The sequence below is a fragment of the Vipera berus genome (assembly GCF_964194415.1).
Source record: "Vipera berus genome assembly, chromosome: 2".
Classification (NCBI taxonomy): Eukaryota; Metazoa; Chordata; class Lepidosauria; order Squamata; family Viperidae; genus Vipera; species Vipera berus.
In genome coordinates this window covers 275,279,420-275,300,770 of record NC_138203.1, presented here as the reverse complement: position 1 = coordinate 275,300,770, position 21,351 = coordinate 275,279,420, and the positions used below count along the sequence as shown (strand labels likewise).

General features: G+C 39.6%; 1 protein-coding gene across 2 annotated transcripts; it reads left to right on the top strand.

Annotated features, from left to right (window-relative positions):
* The first annotated feature begins 639 nt into the window (after positions 1–639).
* On the top strand, positions 640–21,144 carry LOC308660988 (uncharacterized protein). Of its 2 annotated transcripts, XM_081315644.1 has the most exons (3): positions 640–917; positions 4,664–4,693; positions 17,711–21,144. In XM_081315644.1, the coding sequence occupies exon 3, from the start codon at positions 18,101–18,103 to the stop codon at positions 19,856–19,858; it is 1,758 nt and encodes a 585-aa protein (XP_081171770.1). In that variant the 5' UTR covers positions 640–917; positions 4,664–4,693; positions 17,711–18,100; the 3' UTR covers positions 19,859–21,144. The 2 variants fall into 2 exon arrangements, with proteins under 2 accessions (XP_081171770.1, XP_081171769.1); XM_081315643.1 differs by lacking the exon at positions 4,664–4,693.
* Positions 21,145–21,351: the final 207 nt, after the last annotated feature.

Genomic DNA, 21,351 nt, shown 5'->3' with positions numbered 1-21,351 from the left:
GGCAGGTTTTCTTTAAGGTTTTCCAAGGAATCCCTACAAGTAAAGAGACAAACAATATTTGGAGCAATGAACTGATATTTAAAGTCTGCAGATGAATGATCCTGAATTTAAAAGAAACCAAAGAATTGTACATTTATTCATTTCACTAGGACAATTCAGAAGACTGGTTACAATTTTCTTGTACTTGATCACATTGTAGATAGGTAGGTAGACTGTCCAGTGGGAGGGACATTTACGCCATAAATTACAGCACGCTACGCAGGAAGTTCTTTGTGTGGCCATCTTTAATTCCTGAATGAAAAGGGAATCAGTAAAATATATCTTGCAGTTCTTTTATTCCAGATTCCTCCATGCAACAGAGCTCAGATCCAACAGTTGAAATGGCCACTATCCCCATCCAAAACCTACCAGATGTGCACGAAAAACAGCAGTGCAAGGGTGTCCCTCTAAACAAGTTAGCCTGGTGATCAGTTGGCCATGTGCTTTGGTGGGATATTCTATTCCATTTTGTTTTCTTTTTAAAAAATTATTTTAGAAATATTACTTCTACCATATATTCAAAATTGCCCCCTCTTTCTTAGCCCCCATTTTCGAGGCCCTGCTGCATATTTTTCTCTCTGTGACCTAATGGAGAAATCGGGAAATCGTGCAAACGCCTCAGGCAGAGTCGAGACGAGCCTGCTTTTCGCCACCTATTTGCAAACAGGCAACATCTGTGCCTAGAAAGTGGACAGTACCGTAGGCGGCATCTGTGTTTGAGTTTAAAGGAGTTAAAACCATCGAGTACTGTATTGCTAGAAAGGATGGGAAGAGGTGAGAAGCGCAGAAGAACCTCCTCTTCCTGCTCACTCATCGGAGGAAGTTGGCGTGCAAAGTGGCTTTTGTGCTCTTTCCAGGGTCGAAGCAGCAGCGGGAAGGTGAGTGGAGGGCAGGTCCCTTCCAGCTCTATTCTGATAGATCGAATAGGCAACATCTATCTCTAGAAAGCGGATACTGTAATTCAGCAGACAGCCACAGGTTGAATTTAAAGGAGTTAAAAACATAGAGTACTTCATTCCTAGAAAGAATGAGAGGAGGAGAAGGGCAAAGGAACTTCCTCTTCCGAATAACTCACGGGAGGAAGGTGGTGTGCAGAGCGGCTTTTCTGCTCTTCCAAGGATGGAAGCAGCAGCTGGGAGGTGAGTGGAGGGCAGGTCGGAGGAGAAGCCGGGAGCAAGCGGGGCTGTCCAAGCAGAGAAGCAACTAGGCCATGGGTAGGCAACCTCGGCTCTTTTATGACTCATGGACTTCAACTCCCAGAATTCCTGAGCCAGCCGTGCTGGCTCAGGAATTCTGGGAGTTGAAGTCCATGAGTCATAAAAGAGCCGAGGTTGCCTACCCCTGAACTAGGCTGAAGCAGGTCAGCTGCTGCGGCTGCTGCATTTTCCTTCCCTCCCCAACTTTTCAGTCGGCTGTTAAATTGGGGGCTGCAATTTTTCTGCTGGTGGGCAGATTTAAAAAGTCTCCTTCAAGCGAAGGTTGATTCTTTGCGAATGGCTTCCCTCCAGAAGTTGTGGGTGCTGCATCACTGGAGGTTTTTAAGAGGAGACTGGACAGCCATTTGCCAGGAATGGAAACCGTGTCTCCTGCCCGAGCAGGGGATTGGACTAGAAGACCTCCAAGGTCCCTTCCAAGTGTTATTCTTTGTTGTTTTTTTACAATTTTTAAAAACTAATTTTCTATTAGGACGTTTGATTCGTGCTTAATAAACATCATGTTGTCTGGTCCAATTTGTTTGCTTAATAATTAATACAAGTTACATTCTTAGTGTCTACCTCTTTTCTCCAACCATTGATGAAATAATTTCCATGTTTGAAAATATTCTGAATCTTCTTTCTCTTTGATCCTCAATGTAAGTCTGTCCATTTCAGCACAGTCCAATATCTTCTTGATTATCTCTTTGTCTAGTGGTCTTTCTTCATTCTTCCAGTGCTGAGCAAATACAGTCCCTGCTGCTGTTAATACATGCAATGTTAAATATACATTTGCTTATTAATTTTTTCTGCTCTTATCCCTAATTAAAAAAGAGTTTAAAATCTACATGTTTCCCAATTAATTTTTTTTGCTTTAACACAAGGCCACCACATAGGGTAATATGTGCCAGGTGTTTGATTGATTACATTTCCAACATTTACTGGACATATTTTAAAACATTTTTGCTAATCTAGCAGATAGTAAATGCCATCTGTAGAACATTTTATATCAGTTTTTTTTATAAGAAGTTGCCATGGTCAATTTATAATTTCTTTCCCAAAGATTTTGCCATTTCTCTTATTCTATATTATATTTGTGCTTAGATTGTAAGGCGCCCTGAGTCTTCGGAGAAGGGCGGGATATAAATGGGATTAAAATAAAAATATCCAAAGTTTTTTGCCCACTGTATCGTTTCTTTCACTTGTTCATCCTCCATTTTTGATCTACAAGCTCTTATTTAGATTTTTTTTTAATCCCATTTATATCCCACCCTTCTCCGAAGACTCAGGGCAGCTTACAATCTAAAGCACAAATCAATGTGCTTAGCAATAGCCTTCATTCTATGTATATGCCTTCTTATTAGGGCTTTCGCCCTCCCCCCCAAGCGGCATTATTACAAAGTCAGCTTATTGCCCCCAACAATCTGGGTCCTCATTTTACCTACCTCGGAAGGATGGAAGGCTGAGTCAACCTTGAGCCTGGTGGGACGCGAACCTGCACTAATTGCAGGCAGCTGGTGTTACTTAAGGAGTCATTAGCCCACTGCTCCACCAAGGCTCTTTCCCTTCTGTATCCAAAGTATGTTTATATGCCCATTTTTTTTGGGTGAACAAACGCTTCCATCATTGAAAGCCATCCTGAGATTCTCAAGTAGATTTTAGCTTTTAGCTTTTCGTACACAAAAAATAGTATAATTTTTATATAGTGATTTTGAAAGTATATATTATTATTATTCTCATACCATAGAAATGCATACCATCCTAGTTGTGGATCATGTCCTTCTAGATATAAGAGTCTTTTATGTCTGAGAGTTAACCAATCTTTTAGCCATATTAAGCCGTATGCTTGATAATGGCTAGGTATGGATTGGGGTCTCCGGTTTATTGTTAGGAAGAGACCCCTGATCTGTTTCTTAGGGGTTATTTTTTCAGGGGTTAAGGGGGAGGGTTGGGTTGCGGTTTGGGTTGGAATCTGGGGGTCTTCCACCAACCGAATTTCAGTCCAGGCTTGTGACAGGTCGCGGTGGGACTGGGCTTGGGTTGGGCGCCTCCAGGTCTCCGGAAGGAGGGGTGGGGTTGCGGATCCCCACGACGATTGGGAATGGCAACAGGTGGTTGTACGGGGGGCCGCATCAACATTCGGGAGCACGCCCCCGCTATCTTCAAGAGGTGGTGCGCTCCGACCCCCCGGTTTTACCCTGTATTCCCGGGAGCGGGGATGAGCAGGCCCCTGAGCTCAGGCTGATGTACCTTAATGCCAGATTGGTAGTTAATAAGGCTCCCCTTATCCGCGAGTTGGTTGAGGAGGAGCATGCCTATCTGGCTTGCATTACTGAGACCTGGTTGGGCCCAGAGGAAGGTGTCCCTCTGACTGAACTTTGCCCACCAGGTTTCCGTGTGCTTCACCAGCCTCAGGCTCAGGGAAGGTGTGGGGGTGTTGCTGTGGTTGTAAGGGAGACCTTGTGTCTGCAGGAGGCTACCATTACTCAGATAGTTGGGTGTGAGTCGCTCCTCCTCAGATTTGGCCCTGGGGTTCTGTTGGGCTTGTTGCTGGCGTATCTTTCGCCTACCTGTGTAGCAGCAGCCCTGCCCAAGCTCCTCGACACCCTCTAAGGGTTGGTGGTTGAGTTCCCCAGACTTATGGTTCTGGGGGACTTTAACCTGCCATTCCTGGGAGGTTCGTCAGGGTTGGCTCGGGAGTTCATGACCTCCATGACGGCCATGGACCTGACCCAGGTAATTCAGGGCCCGACTCATGGGGGGGGGTCACACGATCTTATTTTTCTATCTGGATGGTGGCTTGATGATCTGGGAGGGGGATCTCCATTTATTACTCCCCTGTCATGGACCGATCATCACCTCCTGCGGCTGGCCTTCCGCTTCGCCCCCCCCCCTGTCGCGGGGTTATGGAACCGACCAGGTGGTTCCGTCCCAGGCGCCTAATGGACCCTGAACGGTTCCAGGAGGCGCTTGGATCTGTGCCTGCCATCTTTGCTCACAGCCTGGTCGATGCCTTAGTGGAAGCCTGGGAAAGGGCGGCCACGGAGGCACTCGACCGTGTTGTTCCCATGTGGCCCCTGACCCGGCACAGATCCCGGCAGGCACCATGGTTCTCCATGGAGCTTCAGGAGATGAAGCGTCGGAGACGGAGCCTAGAGAGCTGTTGGAGGTCCAGCCGGTCTGAGTCTGATCGATTGCGACTAAGAACCTTCACGAGGTCTTATCTCGCAGCGATGGAGGCAGTGAAGTCCAAATACTTCGCTGCCCTCATCGCGTCCGCAGATAATCGCCCGGCCGAGGAATTTAGTCAATATCTGGCGGATAAAATCGCTCAGATTCGGGCCGGATAATTCTAGCTTTCCTTACTTGGCAAATAAATTTCAAAATCAAAGTATTTAAATCATCAAAAAATTTCTTCTCTACTTTTATAGGTGCTGTTTGGAACAAGAAGAGCAGTTTTGGTAAACTATTCATTTTCACAGTAGCTATTCTTCCTGATAATTGTACATTTTTCCATTTTTCTAGATCTAATTTTAATTGATTAATAATTTTATGTAGTTATCTTTTATCGTTGCACATCTTGCTGTTAGGTTAATATAGCTTGAAAGCGTTTATTTATGATTTGTGGATTTTTCACAATATTCTTTAACTATTTTTTATTGCCTTATTTTGGAGTTACACATCTCCCTTCTCATCTTGCAATTTCTTTATCAACTTTTTCAATTTTTATAAACCGTCTTGCTGGTTTATTTGCATTTTTTAAAAACATTATTTTGCCCTTTTCATTTGTTGAGCAAATTCTTCTGACTCTGTTAGGTTTAGCTTATGTTTAATTATCTCCATTTGTCTCTTAAGAGATTTTTTGTGGATCGTTTTGAAGCTCTAGCTCCGATTTTTAAAACTCTTTCCTTAGCGTTTTACAATGTGGCTTTTTCTCTGTATTCTTTTCAGCCGCATAAATTATAGCTAATCCTCTGAAGTATGCTTTGGCTGTATCCCATGTGTACTGGAGTGAAGTGTCTTCTTTTTTATTTAATAAGAGTTGATTCAATGTTCACCTTGATTTCTTCTTTACTCCTGTCCAACTCAGCTTCCTCGGATTATGGTCAGCCCAAATATTGGGTTCTATCTCAACCTCACGTATATTGGTTCTTAATTTAGGGGACATCCATATCGTATCAATTCTAGACCAGGATTTGTGTCTATTTGAATAAAATGTATACTGAGTCTTTTGGGCTCATTTCTTTCCAGACATTCTATACGCAGATTTCTTCTGCCATTTTAACAAACACCTTTAATTCACAATTGCGTTAAAGCCTCCTACTAAACAAATATTTTGATATTCCATTTCCAATATTTCCCTGTTTGGTTTAGATAAAATATTTCTTGTTTATTGTTTGGTGCATATATTGCTATTATTAACATCGTTTTTTGATATATCGTCATTTCCACCATTAAAATTCTTCCTTCAAGGTCCCTTCCACCTCTGTTATTCTGTTATCCATCAGTTAAAGCCGCCACATCGCTAAACTATCTTAGGACATTTTTCCAGGCTTGAAAGACAGATTTTCTTCATATGTACTTTTATAGGAGTCTGTATCTTTAATCTGTATTTCTCTCTGTATGCATATATCTGGAATAATAATAATAATAATAATAATAATAATAATAATAATAATAATAATAATAATAATATTGGAAGGGATCATGGAGGTCCTCTAGTCCAACCCCTTGCTCAGGGAGGAAACCCGTATAACATTTCAGACAAATGGCTGTCTAGTCTCTTCTTAGAAACTTCCACTGTTGTAGCATTCTCCGCTTCTGGAGGCAGATTGTTCCACTGGTTAATTGTTCTAACTGTCAGGAAGTTTCTCCTTAGTTCTAGGTTGCTTCTCTCCTTGATTAGTTTCCATCTGTTGCTTCTTGTCCTCCTTTCAGGCGCTTTGGAAAATAGCTTGTCTCCCTCCTCTTTGTGGCAGCCCGTGAGATATTGGAACACTGCTGTTATCATGTCACCCCTTCGTTCTTCTCTTCATTAGATCAGACATTCCCAATTCCAGTGACCGTTCCTTTTATGTTTTAGCCTCCAGTCCCCTAATCATCTTTGTTGCTTTTCTCTGTACTCTTTCTAGTGTCTCAACATCTTTTTTACATCATGGTGACCAAAACTGGATGCATTATTCCAAGTGTGGCCTTACCAAGGCATTGTAAAGTGGTATTAATACTTCACTTGATCTTGATTCTGTCCCTCTGTTAATGCAGCCTAGCACTGTGTTGGCTTTTTTGGCAGCTGCAGCACACTGCTGGCTCATATTGAAGTGATTGTCTACTAGGACTCCGAGATCACTCTCACAGTTACTACTATTGAGCAAGGTACCCCCTATACTATACCTGTACATTTCTTTTTTCTTGCGTAAATGTAGAACCTTACTTTTTTCATCATTGAATTTCATTTTGTTAGATAGCGCCCAGTGTAAAGACAGATGCAAAAAATGAGTTAAATAGTTCTGCTTTCTCCGTATTACCTGTCATCATCCTCACCCAGATCTTTTCCCACGTGTCCATTGTAATAACTTCTTGAATATTCTGAGCCCATTTTATCATACAGTCTTTAACAAGTTCTGTTTCTGAGTCAATTTTTATCAATGCAAGATAAATCTGTTTGATATGTGCTGGACCCTGGTTTCTAATTTGCTTTACCAAATTTTCATCAGTCATTGAGAAACCAATTTTCTGGTCTTCTTTCCACCTGGCACGTAATTGACCATATTGAAACCAAGTTTGAACGATCTTCTCATCTCGCAAAAGATTATACGGCTTCAAACACCAGACGTTCCTCTCCAAGCTTAAGATCTCCTTGTACGTAGTCACATCATGTTTGAAGCCAACATTTATGTTTTCTATTGCATGTTTCGGGATTGCCCACAACGGCATCTTGTAGTCTAACTTATGTCTATACTTCTTCTAAACTCTCAACAATGCCTGTCTTAAAATATGCACTTTAAACACATTATCTACCTTCTTATCATACAACAAATATGCATGCCAGCCAAATAACAAGTCGTGGCCCTCAAGATTTAATAATCTCCCTTGTGTCAAATTAATCCAATCACTTATTCCTGACAACGCAGCAGCTTCATAATATAATTTAAGATTGGGCATTTTAAGACCACCTCTTTCACGCGTGTCCTGCATAATCTTTTTTTTTTATTGAAAAGTTTTAACATACAATTTTTCTTTAAGAATCCCCCCTCCCCCTCCCTCCTCCCTCCCCCCCTACCTCTCCCCCCTCCCCCCCTCCCCCCCGACTTCCCAGAGCTAAATACAAGGTATATATATAAAAAAACAATCATAAACAACCATATACTAACAACCATAAACTCTAAAATCCATCACTCTCTAGCTTATATAGGATAAGACAAACCTTAGTAATATTAAATATATATAAAGAAACTAAAATAGAAAAAGAAAAAAAGAAAGAAGACTTATTCAAATGCTACATAAAACTTCTTAACCCTATACTTGTTCTGGATAAACTCAATCCATTTTCTCCATTCCATAATATAACGTTCTTGTGAGTGATCTTTCAAATAGGCCGAAATCTTCGCCATCTCTGCCAGGTCGGAGACCTTTAAAGTCCACTCTTCTATGGTCGGCAGTTCCTCTTTCTTCCAATACTGACCTATCAAAAGTCTTGCTGCCGTAATTAAATTTAACATCAACTTAGTGTCCACAACCGTAACATCCGTAATTATTCCCAACAAAAAGAGTTGCGGACAAAACTTTATCCTTTGCTTAAAAATCTTCTGCATATTCCACCAAATTTTTATCCAAAAAACCTTGATCTTTTTACAAGTCCACCATACATGAAAATATGTTGCATCTTCATCTCCACATCTCCAGCATTTTGGCTGATAGTTCGGATACATACTTGCAAGCTTTTTAGGATCTAAATGCCATCTATAAAACATTTTATAAAAGTTCTCTCTTAAGTTTTGAGCTTGTGTAAATTTTACGTTCCTCACCCAAATCTTTTCCCACGTGTCCATTGTGATAACTTCCTGGATGTTTTGGGCCCATTTTATCATACAATCCTTAACGAGTTCTGTTTCTGAATCAATCTCTATCAATGCAAGATATATCCGTTTAATATGTGCTGGTCCCTGATTTCTAATTTGCTTCATCAGATTTTCATCAGTCATTGTAAAACCATTTTTCTGATCTTCTTTCCACCTGGCCCGTAGCTGAGTATATTGAAACCAATTTTGAACAATCTTCTCGTCTCGCAAGAGACTATATGGCTTCAAACACCAAACATTTCTTTCCAAACTTAGGATCTCCTTGTACGTAGTCACATCATGTTTGAAACCAGCATGTATATTTTCTATTGCGTGTTTTGGAATTGCCCACAATGGTATCTTACAATCTAACTTATGTCTGTACTTCTTCCAAACTCTCAGCAAAGCCTGTCTTAAAATATGCACTCTAAACACATTATCTACCTTCTTATCATACAACAAATATGCATGCCAGCCAAACAGCAAGTCGTGGCCCTCAAGATTTAATAATCTCTCTTGTGTCAAATTAATCCAATCACTTATACCTGCTAACGCAGCAGCTTCATAATATAATTTAAAGTTAGGCATTTTAAGACCACCTCTTTCACGAGTATCCTGCATAATCTTAAGTTTAACTCGTGGCCTTTTCCCTGCCCAAACAAATTTATTGATACCTCTCTGCCATTCCTCCAAATTAGAATCTTTCTTAAGAACCGGTATCATTTGAAATAAAAATAAAAATTTAGGCAGGACATTCATTTTTACTGCTGCTATTCGCCCCAACAAAGACAATTGCAGTTTTTCCCAACTCTCCATTTCTTTTTGGATTTTTCCCCATAATTTTTCATAGTTATTTTTATATAATTTTGTATTAGAGGGCGACAAAAACACCCCCAAATATTTAACCCTTTTGACAATCTCAAATCCAGTTAACCCTTCTAAAAGGGCCTTTTGCGATGCTGTCATGTTTTTAGCCAAAATTTTAGTTTTCTGTACATTAACTTTAAATCCAGAAACCTTCCCATATTGCATTATTATCTCCATCAGGTCCACAACAGAGCTCTCCGGCTGGGTCACTGTAACAACCAGATCGTCTGCGAACGCTCTCAATCTATAATCCTGATCTCTAATCTGTATACCCTTAATTCTTTCCGAATTTCGTATTTTTACCAATAATATCTCCAATGTTAACACAAATAACAAGGGCGATAACGGACACCCTTGCCTTGTGCCCTTCTCAATATTACATACTTCTGTCAGACTATTGTTAACTATTATTCGGGCTGTTTGTTTTTGATATAATGCCCTGATTGGTTGCAAAAATCTATCCCCAAAATTCATTTTGTCTAAAACTTTCATCAAAAATTGCCAATCCAATTGATCAAAAGCTTTTTCAGCGTCTAAAAAAATTAGCGCCGCAGGGATCTGGTTGTTCCTTTCCAAAAATTCCAACACATCTACTATATGCCTCACGTTATTTTTCATTTGCCTACCACTAATAAACCCAGTTTGATCCCCATGAATCACCCGTTGCAGAACCCTCATCAATCTATTAGCCAACACCTTAGCAAATATCTTATAGTCTGTATTTAATAGTGATATCGGTCTATAGTTTTTTACTTGAGTAGCATCTTGGTCTTCCTTCGGAATCAAAGAGATAAAGGCAGTTCTCCAAGATGGAGGCACCTTTCCCCCTCGCTGGATTGTCTGGAACAGTTCCTTTAACGGTTTAACCATCTCTAATTGTAAATTTTTGTAGTAGGCCGCCGTCAAACCATCTGTACCTGGCGCTTTATCTACCTTCAGTTCCTTAATTACTGTAAGTATTTCTTCTTCTGTAATCAGTTGATTAATCTCCTCTTTTTGTACTTGTGTAAGCACCGGGATGCTAGCATTCTCCAAATATTCATCAATGTCTTTTTCATTAATCTTCTCCTTAGCATATAATTTAGAATAAAAATCCACAAAGGCTTTCTTAATAAAATCCTGTTGAAACACCATTTTTCCCTTGTGTTCAATTTTGTCTATGTTAGAGGCCCTCTGCTTTTTCCTTAGTCTATAAGCTAGCCATCTACCTGGCTTATTAGCATTGCAAAAAGTATTATGCCTGGCAAACCTCAAATTGGTTGCCACTTGATCAGCCATTAATTTATCAAATTGTCCTCTTAATAGCTTAATAGCCTCCTTAGTCTTCACATCCAATGGATTCAGAATCAAAGCATTCTCTTTTTCCTTAATTTCATTCTCCAATTCTTTCCTTCTAGCTTCCAAAATACGTCTATGTTTATTGTTCATATATATCAACACTCCTCTCATATAGGCCTTGCTAGCATCCCAGACCATATCCATAGAGGTATCCTTATTCATATTAAGTTCAAAAAAATCCTTCATTCGCTGTTTACACTCTTCAACATTTTTCTGGTTTCTAAACAAATTCTCATTTACGCGCCACGAGCGCCTATCTCTATTATCCTTATTAATCTCTAACCATACTGGGCTATGGTCAGAAATAGCTCTTGCACAAATCTTCACCTTTTTAATCCTAGAAAAAAAATCATTAGTCAGCAAAATAAAATCAATCCTAGAAAAAGATTGATGTCTATCAGAAAAAAAAGTATAATCCTTTTCATGCGGGTGTATGTCACGCCAAATATCTCGCAATTCCAAATCATCCTTCATTTCAAAAAAAGACTTTGGCAATCTGGCATGACACGGAATACGCTTAAAAAAGCCAGCCTTGTCCATCTGTACGTCCAGTACACCATTCCAATCCCCCATAAAAATAAACGATTTGTAATCCAACTGGGTAAGCTTTGTATGAAGTAAACTAAAAAAGTCAGCCTGTTGTTGTTGTTGATTAGGGGCATACAGTCCAACTAAAAGCGTTTTTTTGCCTTCTAGCAACAAGTCTATCATTACGTATCTTCCATGCTTGTCTGCTTCAATTAAGTCCGCTGTTATGGCACTTTTAATATAAACAACCACTCCATTTTTCTTATTCATTGCAGAGGCAACAAAGTGCGTACCCAGTCTTGAGTTCAATAAAAGCTTTTGGTCCATAGCCCTAATATGCGTTTCTTGCAAACATATAACATCAGTCTTAAATTGTTTTAAATATAAAAAAAACTTTCTTTCTCTTCTGAGGCGAGTTCAATCCATTAACATTCCAAGTCAAAAATTTAGTCGCCATTCTTAGCGCCCCGAAGCTTTTGGAGCACCTCACCAATGGCCTTGCCGTCTTTAGGCCGCGCTCCTCCCACTGCCTCGCTGTAAGTACGCTTTGAAGATTCCAAAAACTTCTGCTGGTCTTGTTCTTTTACTTGTTTTGCTCTTTTTAAAGCAGCACGCGTCACCCTCTGCTCTCCAGCGTCAGCCAACAAAGTTATAGTTTGATCCACTCCTGCACCATTCTCCTCTGTCTGTCCATCTTCAGCCTCTTGAGGTTTCCCTTCTCCAGATCCCTTTGCTGCTTCCAGAAGTGATAGTGGAGTTGCTTTTAAAACATTATTGTAGAATTCACGCGCCTGTGCCACAGTAACCAGACGGTATCTTTTACCTTCATGCATTACCACCAGCCCTACTGGAATCTCCCATCTGAACCTTATGTCACGTTGTTTAAGTTCCTGCACCAGAAATGCAAAGTCCTTTCTTCTCCTTAAGATCTTTGGAGGGATTTCCTTTAAAACCAAAACTTCTTGGTCAGCAACCACTACTTTAGTATCATAGACAGCTTGAATAACTTCATCTCTAATTTCTCTTTTTGTAAAATAAACCACCACATCTCTGGGTAGCTTCCTCTGTCTGGCAATCCATGAGTTTACACGAAAAACTTTATCCATACATGCCTTTATTTCAGATGCTGGCTGACCCAATACTGCTTCCAGGGCTTCAGAAATCAGCTGCTTTAAATCTTCTTTAATATTTTCTTTTAAGCCCCTAATTCTAATAGCATACTGCATCTGGTAAAACTGAACAAGGCTTAACTCTCTGTCCGCTTTGTCTTCATTCTCCAATACCTTAACTTCTAGTACAGCATTTTTTTGAGTCAAATCTTCCACTTTTTCTTCCAGGCCTTGTACACATTCAGCCACACTTTCCACTGTAGACAAAATGTCTACCCTCATCGCACTAAATTTCTCTTCCATCCTCTCATAATCTTAAGTTTAACTCGTGGCCTTTTCCCTGCCCACACAAATTTATTGATACCCCGTTGCCATTCTTCCAGATTAGAGTCTTTTTTAAGAATCGGTATCATTTGAAATAAAAATAAGGCAGGACATTCATTTTCACTGCTGCAATTCTTCCCAGTAAAGACAATTCTTTTTTAATTTTTCCCCATAACTTTTCATAATTTTATATAACTTTGCATTTGAGGGTGACAAATACACCCCCAAATATTTAACCCTTTTAACAATCTCAAATCCAGTTAATCCTTCTAAAAGGGCCTTTTGCGATACTGTCATGTTTTGGGCTAAAAATTTTGTTTTTTGTACATTAACCTTAAATCCAGAAACCTTCCCATATTGCATTATTATCTCCATCAGGTCCACAACAGAGTTTTCTGGCTGAGTCACCGTAACAACCAGATCGTCTGCAAACGCCCTCAATCTATAATCCTGATCTCTAATTTGAATACCCTTAATTTTTTCCGAATTCCGTATTTTTTTTTATTGAAAAGTTTTATCATACATTTTATCTTTAACAATCCCCCCTAGCCCTCCCCTATCCCTCCCTCCCTCCCTCCCCCCCCGACTTCCCAGAGCTAAGTACAAGGTATAAAAAACCAAAAAAAACCCAATCATAAACATTCATATGCTAACAACCATAAACTCTGAGATCCATCTCTCTCTAGCTCATATAGGATAGCTACAAACACTATTAATATAAGATATATAAAATAAAGAAAAGAAAAAAAAGGAGAAAAAAAAGGAAGACTTATTCAAATGCTACATGAAACTTCTTAGTCCCATATTTGTTCTGGATATAATCAATCCATTTTTTCCACTCCATAATGTAACGTTCTTGCGAGTGATCTTTCAAATAAGCCGAAATCTTTGCCATCTCGAATTCCGTATTTTTATCAATAATATCTCCAATGTTAAAACAAATAATAGAGGTGATAACGGACACCCTTGTCTTGTGCCCTTCTCAATATTGCATTCTTCAGTCAGGCTATTATTTACTATTATTCGGGCAGTTTGCTTTTGATATAATGCCCTAATTGGTTGTAAAAATTTATCCCCAAAATTCATTTTATCTAGAACTTTCATCAGAAATTGCCAATCCAGTTGATCAAAAGCTTTTTCAGCATCTAGAAAGATTAACGCCGCAGGGATCTGGTTGTTCCTTTCCAAAAACTCCACCACATCAACTATATGCCTCACATTATTTTTCATTTGTCTACCACTAATAAACCCAGTTTGATCCCCATGAATCATCTGTTGCAAAACACTCATCAATCTATTAGCTAAAACCTTAGCAAATATCTTGTAGTCTGTATTTAAAAGTGATATTGGTCTGTAGTTTCTTACTTGAGTAACATCCTGATCTTCCTTCGGAATCAAAGAAATAAAAGCAGTTCTCCAAGACGGAGGCACCCTTCCTCCCCTTTGAATTGTCTGAAACAATTCCCTTAATGGCTTTATCATCTCCGATTGTAAATTTTTGTAATAGACCGCAGTCAGTCCATCCGTACCTGGCACTTTATCCACCTTCAGTTGCTTAATTGCTAAAAGAATTTCTTCTTCTGTTATCAACTGATTAATCTCTGCCTTTTGTTCTTGTGTAAGAACCGGGATGTTAGCATTCTTCAGATATACGTCAATGTCTGTTTCATTAATCTTATCTTTAGCATATAATTTGGAATAAAAGTCCACAAAGGCTTCCTTAATAAGATCCTGTTGAAACACAACCTTGCCTTTATGTTCAATTTTATCTATGTTAGAAGCCCTTTGTTTTTTCCTTAACCTGTAAGCTAACCACCTACCTGGTTTATTGGCATTGCAAAAAGTATTATGCCTAGCAAACCGTAAGTTAGTTGCCACCTGATCAGCCATCAACTTATCAAATTGTCCTCTTAGCAAGTTAATAACCTCTTTAATCTTCACATCCGATGGATTCAAAGTTAGGGCCTTTTCTTTTTCCCTAATTTCATTCTCCAGTTCTTTCCTCCTAACTTCCAAATTACGTCTGTATTTATTATTCATATATATTAACACCCCTCTCATAAAGGCTTTGCTAGCATCCCAAACCATGTCCATAGAAGTATCCTTGTTCATATTAATTTCAAAAAAGTCCTTCATCTGCTTTTTGCATTCTTCCACATTTCTCTGATTTCTAAACAAATTCTCATTTACACGTCAGGAGCGCCTATCTCTATTGTCCTTGTTGATCTCTGACCAGACTGGACTATGGTCAGATATAGTTCTTGCACAAATCTTTATCTTCTTAATCCTAGAAAAAAATCATTAGTCAGTAATATAAAATCAATCCTAGAAAAAGATTGGTGTCTATCAGAAAAAAAAGTATAATCCTTTTCATGTAAATGTGTTTCTCGCCAAATGTCTCGCAATTCCAGATCATCCTTCATTTCAAAAAAAGATTTAGGCAATCTAGCATGACTCAGGGCATGTTTAAAAAAAACAGATTTGTCCAGCTGTACATCCAAGACACCATTCCAATCTCCCATAAAAATAAAAGATTTATAATCCAACTGGGTAATCTTTGTATGTAGTGAACTATAAAAGTCAGCTTGTTGTTGATTAGGAGCATACAGTCCAACTAAAAGCGTTTTTTTGCCTTCTAACAGCAAATCTATCATAACATATCTTCCTTGTTTATCTACTTCAATTAGTTCCGCTGTCAGAGTATTCTTAACATAAATAACCACTCCATTTTTCTTATTCATTGCAGAAGCAATAAATTGCGTACCCAACCTTGAATTCAACAAGTACTTTTGGTCCATAACCCTAATATGCGTTTCTTGCAAGCAGATAACGTCAGTCTTAAATTGTTTTAAATATTGAAAAACTTTCTTTCTCTTCTGTGGTGAGTTTAATCCATTAACATTCCAGGTTAGGAACTTAGTTGCCATTCTTGGCATCTCGAAGCTTCTGGAGCACGTCTGCCAGGACCCCTTTCACTTCCTTAGGCCGCGCCCCTCCCACAGCTTCGCTATAAGTACGCTTTGGAGGTTCCATAACTTTCTGCTGATCTTGCTCTTGCTCTTGTATCACTCGTCTTTAAGGCGGCACGCGTCATCCTCTGCTCTCTAGCAGCTGCCAATGAAACTGTAATTTGATCCCCTCCAGTACCATTCTCCTCTGTCTGTATTCCTTCAGCATCTTGAGGCTTTCCCTCGCCATTTCCCTTTACAGATTCCAAAAGTGGTGGAGGGGTTGCTTTTAAAACTTTACTGTAAAAATCACGTGCCTGAGTCACTGTGACCAAACGGTGTCTCTTGCCTTCATGCATCACCACCATGCTCACTGGAATCTCCCATCTAAACTTGATGTCACATTTCTTAAGTTCCTGTGCCAAAAAGGCAAAATCTTTCCTTCTCCTTAAGATTTTTGGAGGAATCTCTTTTAAAACCAAAACTTCTTGCTCAGCAACCACAAGCTTAGTATCATAAGCAACTTGGATAACTTCATCCCTAATTGCTCTCTTTGTAAAGTAAACCACCACATCTCTAGGTAACTTCCTAAAAAACAAGTTAAAATAGTTCTGCTTTCTCCGTATTACTTGTCATCTTCTTGCCACTTTCACCCACTAATGGACCAATCATTTCCTTCACTTTTTTCTTGTTTTTTACATGTTGAAAGAAGCTTTTTTGTTATTTTTTACTTTGGTCGCAAGCCTTAGTTCATTATGAGCCTTAGCTTTCCTCACTTCATCTTTGCAGGCTCGGGCTATTTGCTGATGTTCTGACTTAATTATGTGCCCCTCTTTCCCCTTTCTATACTTGTACCTTTTATCTTTCAGTTTGTCAGAGTTTTTTATGCAGCCATGCTGGTTTCTTTTGAGAGCTGTTATTTGTCCTCTTTGTTGGTATTGTGCTAGACTGGGCTTTTATTATCTCACTTTTCAAAATTTCCCAAGCTTCTTGAGTTGTTTTCCCCTTGAGGATTCTCATCCATGGAATCCTTCCCAAGCCTTCTAATGTTTATTGAAATTAGCTCTCTTGAAGTCCAAGATTCTAGTTTGACCATATTCTATTGCTTGTGCTTCCATGTTGAATTCCAATATTTCATGATCACTTCCTCCCAAGGTTCCTGTGGCTTCAACACCTTCTATCATTTCATCTCTGTTTGTGAGAATTAGATCCAAGATGGCTAAACCTCTAGTTCCCTTCTCTACTTTTTGTGAGACGCAAGTTGTCTGCTAGGTTTGTCAGGAATCTGTTTGATCTTCCACTTGGTGCAGAGTTTGTCTCCTAGTTGATGTCAGGCTAGTTAACGTCCCCCATTACTATTGTGATGTGCTTCCTACATACCTTAGTTAGCTGACTAGCAAAAAGTTCATCTATTTCCTCTGTTTGGTTGGGTGGCCTATAGTATACACCTATGGCAATGTCATTTTTTCTCCCTTTTATATTGACCCAAATGCATTCAAGATTACAGTTTTCATCATTGTTGTGCTCTATTTCTGTAGACATGTAGTTATTTCTTATACAGAGAGCAACTCCACTTCCTCTTTTATTTGGTCTGTTTCTTTTAAATAATTTAAATCCCTCTAGCTGTGTGTTCCATTTGTGGGTTTCATCCCACCATGTTTCCGTAACGGCGTCAATATCATATCTGCCCTCATTAACCTGAATTTCTAGTTCACCCTGTTTGCTGTTCATACTCTGTGCATTGGTGTATAGACATTTGAGTCCTTTATGACTGACGCTGTGTTTGTTTTCTACATAACCTTTGTGGTACCTGAGTTCCCCTATTGTCTTACCACCTATTTGGTTAGCGCACTTTGTGTGGCACTTGCTATTAAAAGCTTCATTTTGCTTGGCAGCAAGGTTGATATTCTTCTCCACAAACACATCTATGTTACATGCACTGATAGCCCTATAGTTTTTAGATTGCTAGATGCAGGGATGTTCTGTATCAATTAATTCACTATCCCCGCTGTTTATATAATCTATCCCCATCACTTCCGGATGTATTTGATAATAACCCTTTGCATTGCTAAGAATTTGTGATTGACCGAGAAATTTTATCTAAAACAAATTTTATCCAAACCAACAACTGAATTTCATTGGATATTTGAACATGGATGTCGGTAGTATTCCATGTATCACATGAATCATAAGCAATGTAAGAGATTATTCTATCATTCTGGCATGTTTGCTTTTCCATTGTAATGTATACTTGTTTTCTTTTTTCACACCACTCACCATTTTACGCTTTTCTTTAAATCTTATAGAAAGGAAGAATAGAAGAAGAGCACTCTGGACAGCTAAGAATAACAAGCAAGGTTGAAAAGAAAAGCAAATCAAGCCAGAAATCAAAATATTTTCCATTTCCTTCAGAAAAATACACAATTCTCCTCCTCCAGCAGCTCTTAGAAAAAAAGAGAGAAAATCAAGAAAGATTTCAAACTGGAATAAGTAGATTATTCAGAACTCAAGGATATCTTACATGAAAAGTCAAGGATACTTTACATGAAAAGTCAAGAGCAAAGCCATAAAAGCACTTCTAGTGTAGTAAATACTTTAGTGAGCATGGCAACGTGGTGATACATCAGGATTCACAGCAGGGAGAAAACCTATGACTGTACTCATTGTGTGACAGTTTCATTAGAAATTTCCATGTCATGAGACGCCATAGGACTCACACAGGAGAGAAACCCTTTGAATGTCCTGACTGTGGGAGAACTTTCAGTTATAATTCCCACCTAGTAATACACCAGAGAACTCACACAGGAGAGAAACCCTTTGAATGTCCTGACTGTGGAGAAAGTTTCGCTCTCAATTCCGACCTGATGATACACCAGAGGATTCACACAGGAGAAAAACCCTTTGAATGTCCTATCTGTGGTAAAGGTTTCAGTCAAAAGTCCAACTTGGTGATACACCAGAGGACTCACACAGGAGAGAAACCCTTTGAATGTCTTGATTGTGGGAAAAGTTTCAGTCAGAATATTAGCCTTGTGAATCACCAGAGAACTCACACAGGAGAAAAACCATTTGAATGTCCTCAATGTGGGAAAACTTTCAGTCAGAATTCCTGCCTCTTGAGTCACCAGAGGACTCACACAGGAGAGAAACCCTTTGATTGTCCTGATTGTGGGAAATGTTTCAGTAAGAATTCCAAGCTGGTGAGTCACCAGAGAACTCACACAGGAGAGAAACCATTTCAATGTCCTATCTGTAGGAAAAGTTTCAGTCAAAAGTCCAACTTGGTGATACACCAGAGGAGTCACACAGGAGACAAACCCTTTGAATGTCCTATCTGTGGGAAACGTTTCAGTCAGAATTCCAGCCTTCTGACACACCAGAGGACTCACAGAGGAGATAAACCCTTTGAATGTCCTGACTGTGGGAAAAGTTTCAGTGAGAATTCCTACCTCTTGAGTCACCAGAGGACTCACACAGGAGAGAAACCCTTTGAATGTCCTGATTGTGGGAAAGGTTTCAGTAAGAATTCCAACCTGGTGAGTCACCAGAGGACTCACACAGGAGAGAAACCCTTTGAATGTCCTATCTGTAGGAAAAGTTTCAGTCAAAAGTCCAACTTGGTGATACACCAGAGGAGTCACACAGGAGAGAAACCTTTTGAATGTCTTCATTGTGGGAAAAGTTTCAGTCAGAATATCAGTCTTGTGAAACACCAGAGGACTCACACAGGAGAGAAACCCTTTGAATGTCCTGATTGTGGGAAAAGGTTCAGTGACAATTCCTCCATCTTGAGACACCAGAGGACTCACACAGGAGAGAAACCCTTTGAATGTCCTGATTGTGGGAAAAGGTTCAGTTGCAATTCCCACTTGCTGATACACCACAGGACTCACACAGGAGGAAAACCATTTGAATGTCCTGATTGTGGAAAAAGTTTCAATTACAAATCCAGCTTGGTGACAAACCAGAGGACTCACACAGGAGAGAAACCGTGTGAATGTCCAAATTGTGGGAAAAGTTTCAGTCGCTTTTCCCACCTGGTGATACACCAGAGGACTCACACAGGAGAGAAACCTTTTGAATGTCCAATCTGTGGAAAATGTTTCAATCACAAATCCAGCCTGGTAACACACCAGAGGACTCACACAGGAGAGAAACCCTTTGAATGTCCTGATTGTGGGAAAGGTTTCAGTGACAATTCCTGCCTCTTGAGACACCAGAGGACTCACACAGGACAAAAACCATTTGAATGTTCTGAATGTGGGAAAACTTTCAGTCAAAATTCCTGCCTTGTGACACACCAGAGGACTCACACAGGAGAGAAACCCTTTGAATGTCCTGATTGTGGAAAAAGTTTCAATCACAAATCCAGCCTGGTAACACACCAGAGGACTCACACAGCAGACAAACCCTTTGAATGTCCTGATTGTGAGAAAAGAATTCCAGCCTTGTGAGACACCAGAGGATTCATACAGGAAAGAAACCCTTTGAATGTCCTGAAAGTGGGAAAAGGTTCAGAGGCAATTCCCACCTGGTGATACACCAGAGGACTCACACAGGAGAGAAAGCCTTTTAATGTCTTGATTGTGACAAAAGTTTCAATGATAATTCCAGCCTGGTAAAACATCACATACAATCAGTTCAGAGAGCTAGGTATGTCTAGGCCATGGAAGACAAGGTTTGGGGGTGGCGTGATGGCTCTCTTCCACTATTTGAGGGGCTGTCACGAAGAGGACATCAACTTATTCTCTAGGATGGGTAGGAAACCTCGGCTCTTTTATGACCCATTGACACTGACTCAGGAATTCTGGGTTTTGCAATCCATGCATCATAAAAGAGACGAGGTTGCCTACCCATTCTCTAGGACAACAGAAGGCAGAACAAGAAGTTCGTGGCTGGAAGGATCCAATCTAGAAGTAAGGAGAAATTTTCTGTCAGTGAGTGCAATTGATCAATGGAATAGCTGGCCTCCTGGCATTGTGGATGCTCCATCACTGGAGGTTTTCCAGAAAAAACCGGATAGTCATTTGACTGGGGTTATATAAGGCTCCTGCCTTGAGCAGTGGGTTGGACCTGAGTACCCCTGAGGTGCTTTCCAACCCTATGATGCTGTCATTCTAGATTTAGAGGCAGCTTAGAAAATAGATACAGAGCAGCTACATGAAATTACTTCTGGTAAGGGGCCTTTTTAAAGAAAAAATATTAAGCAAATTAAGATAGAATACAAACTCAAAAGAAAAAGGACAAAAATTACAACAAGGATGGGGAAAACATTAAAAAAATGTGCATTAAAAAGGCAAAAATGGATTTACATACAGTAAATCAGTTGAATGTTGATAAACATATTGTAACAATATTAGTTTCCTACCCTTGCAAAGCAGCCCCAAAATTTGTGAATTTCTTCCTCTAGTTAGAATCAATTTCTCCTTTATTTATCTATTGTGTATAAAGGCAAAGTGCTGAACACATGAGTTAAACATTAAAGCCCTCTTTTAACCATCTATTGTATTTCCCTACAATGGCTTGTTATTTATGTTAAGTCAGCCCAATCATTGTCTGATCCATCCAGGAACAAATATATTCCTTTGATTCTTAATAATAAAGCTTTTCCTTAAGATTTTGATTGAGCTTTCCCAACAATTGTGTCTTATTCCCAAAAATTATAAACCTCAGTTGTCGATCCATTTTACCCAAAATGTTCAGTCGAAATAGTTTTCCAGTTTAATAAAATAAGTCCATTCTCCAATCTTCTTAAGAAAGTCCAGTTCATAACACATTGAGTCTGTTTAACTCCAAATCTTTGGAATCCACATCCCTTTCAGCCTTCTCCAACCAGCCTGCAGTTTCCATCCATGGTCAGGCGGCTTCTGAGAAGTGGCTGTACTCCCAGTTGCAGCTTCTTGGGAAGAACTCAGCTCACAAAGTCACCTGGGTCCACTTGGGCAGA

What these genes read in the sequence shown, in the direction of transcription:
- LOC308660988 (XM_081315643.1), top strand. Translation starts at nt 18,101, where the DNA reads ATGAGACGCCATAGGACTCACACAGGAGAGAAACCCTTTGAATGTCCT.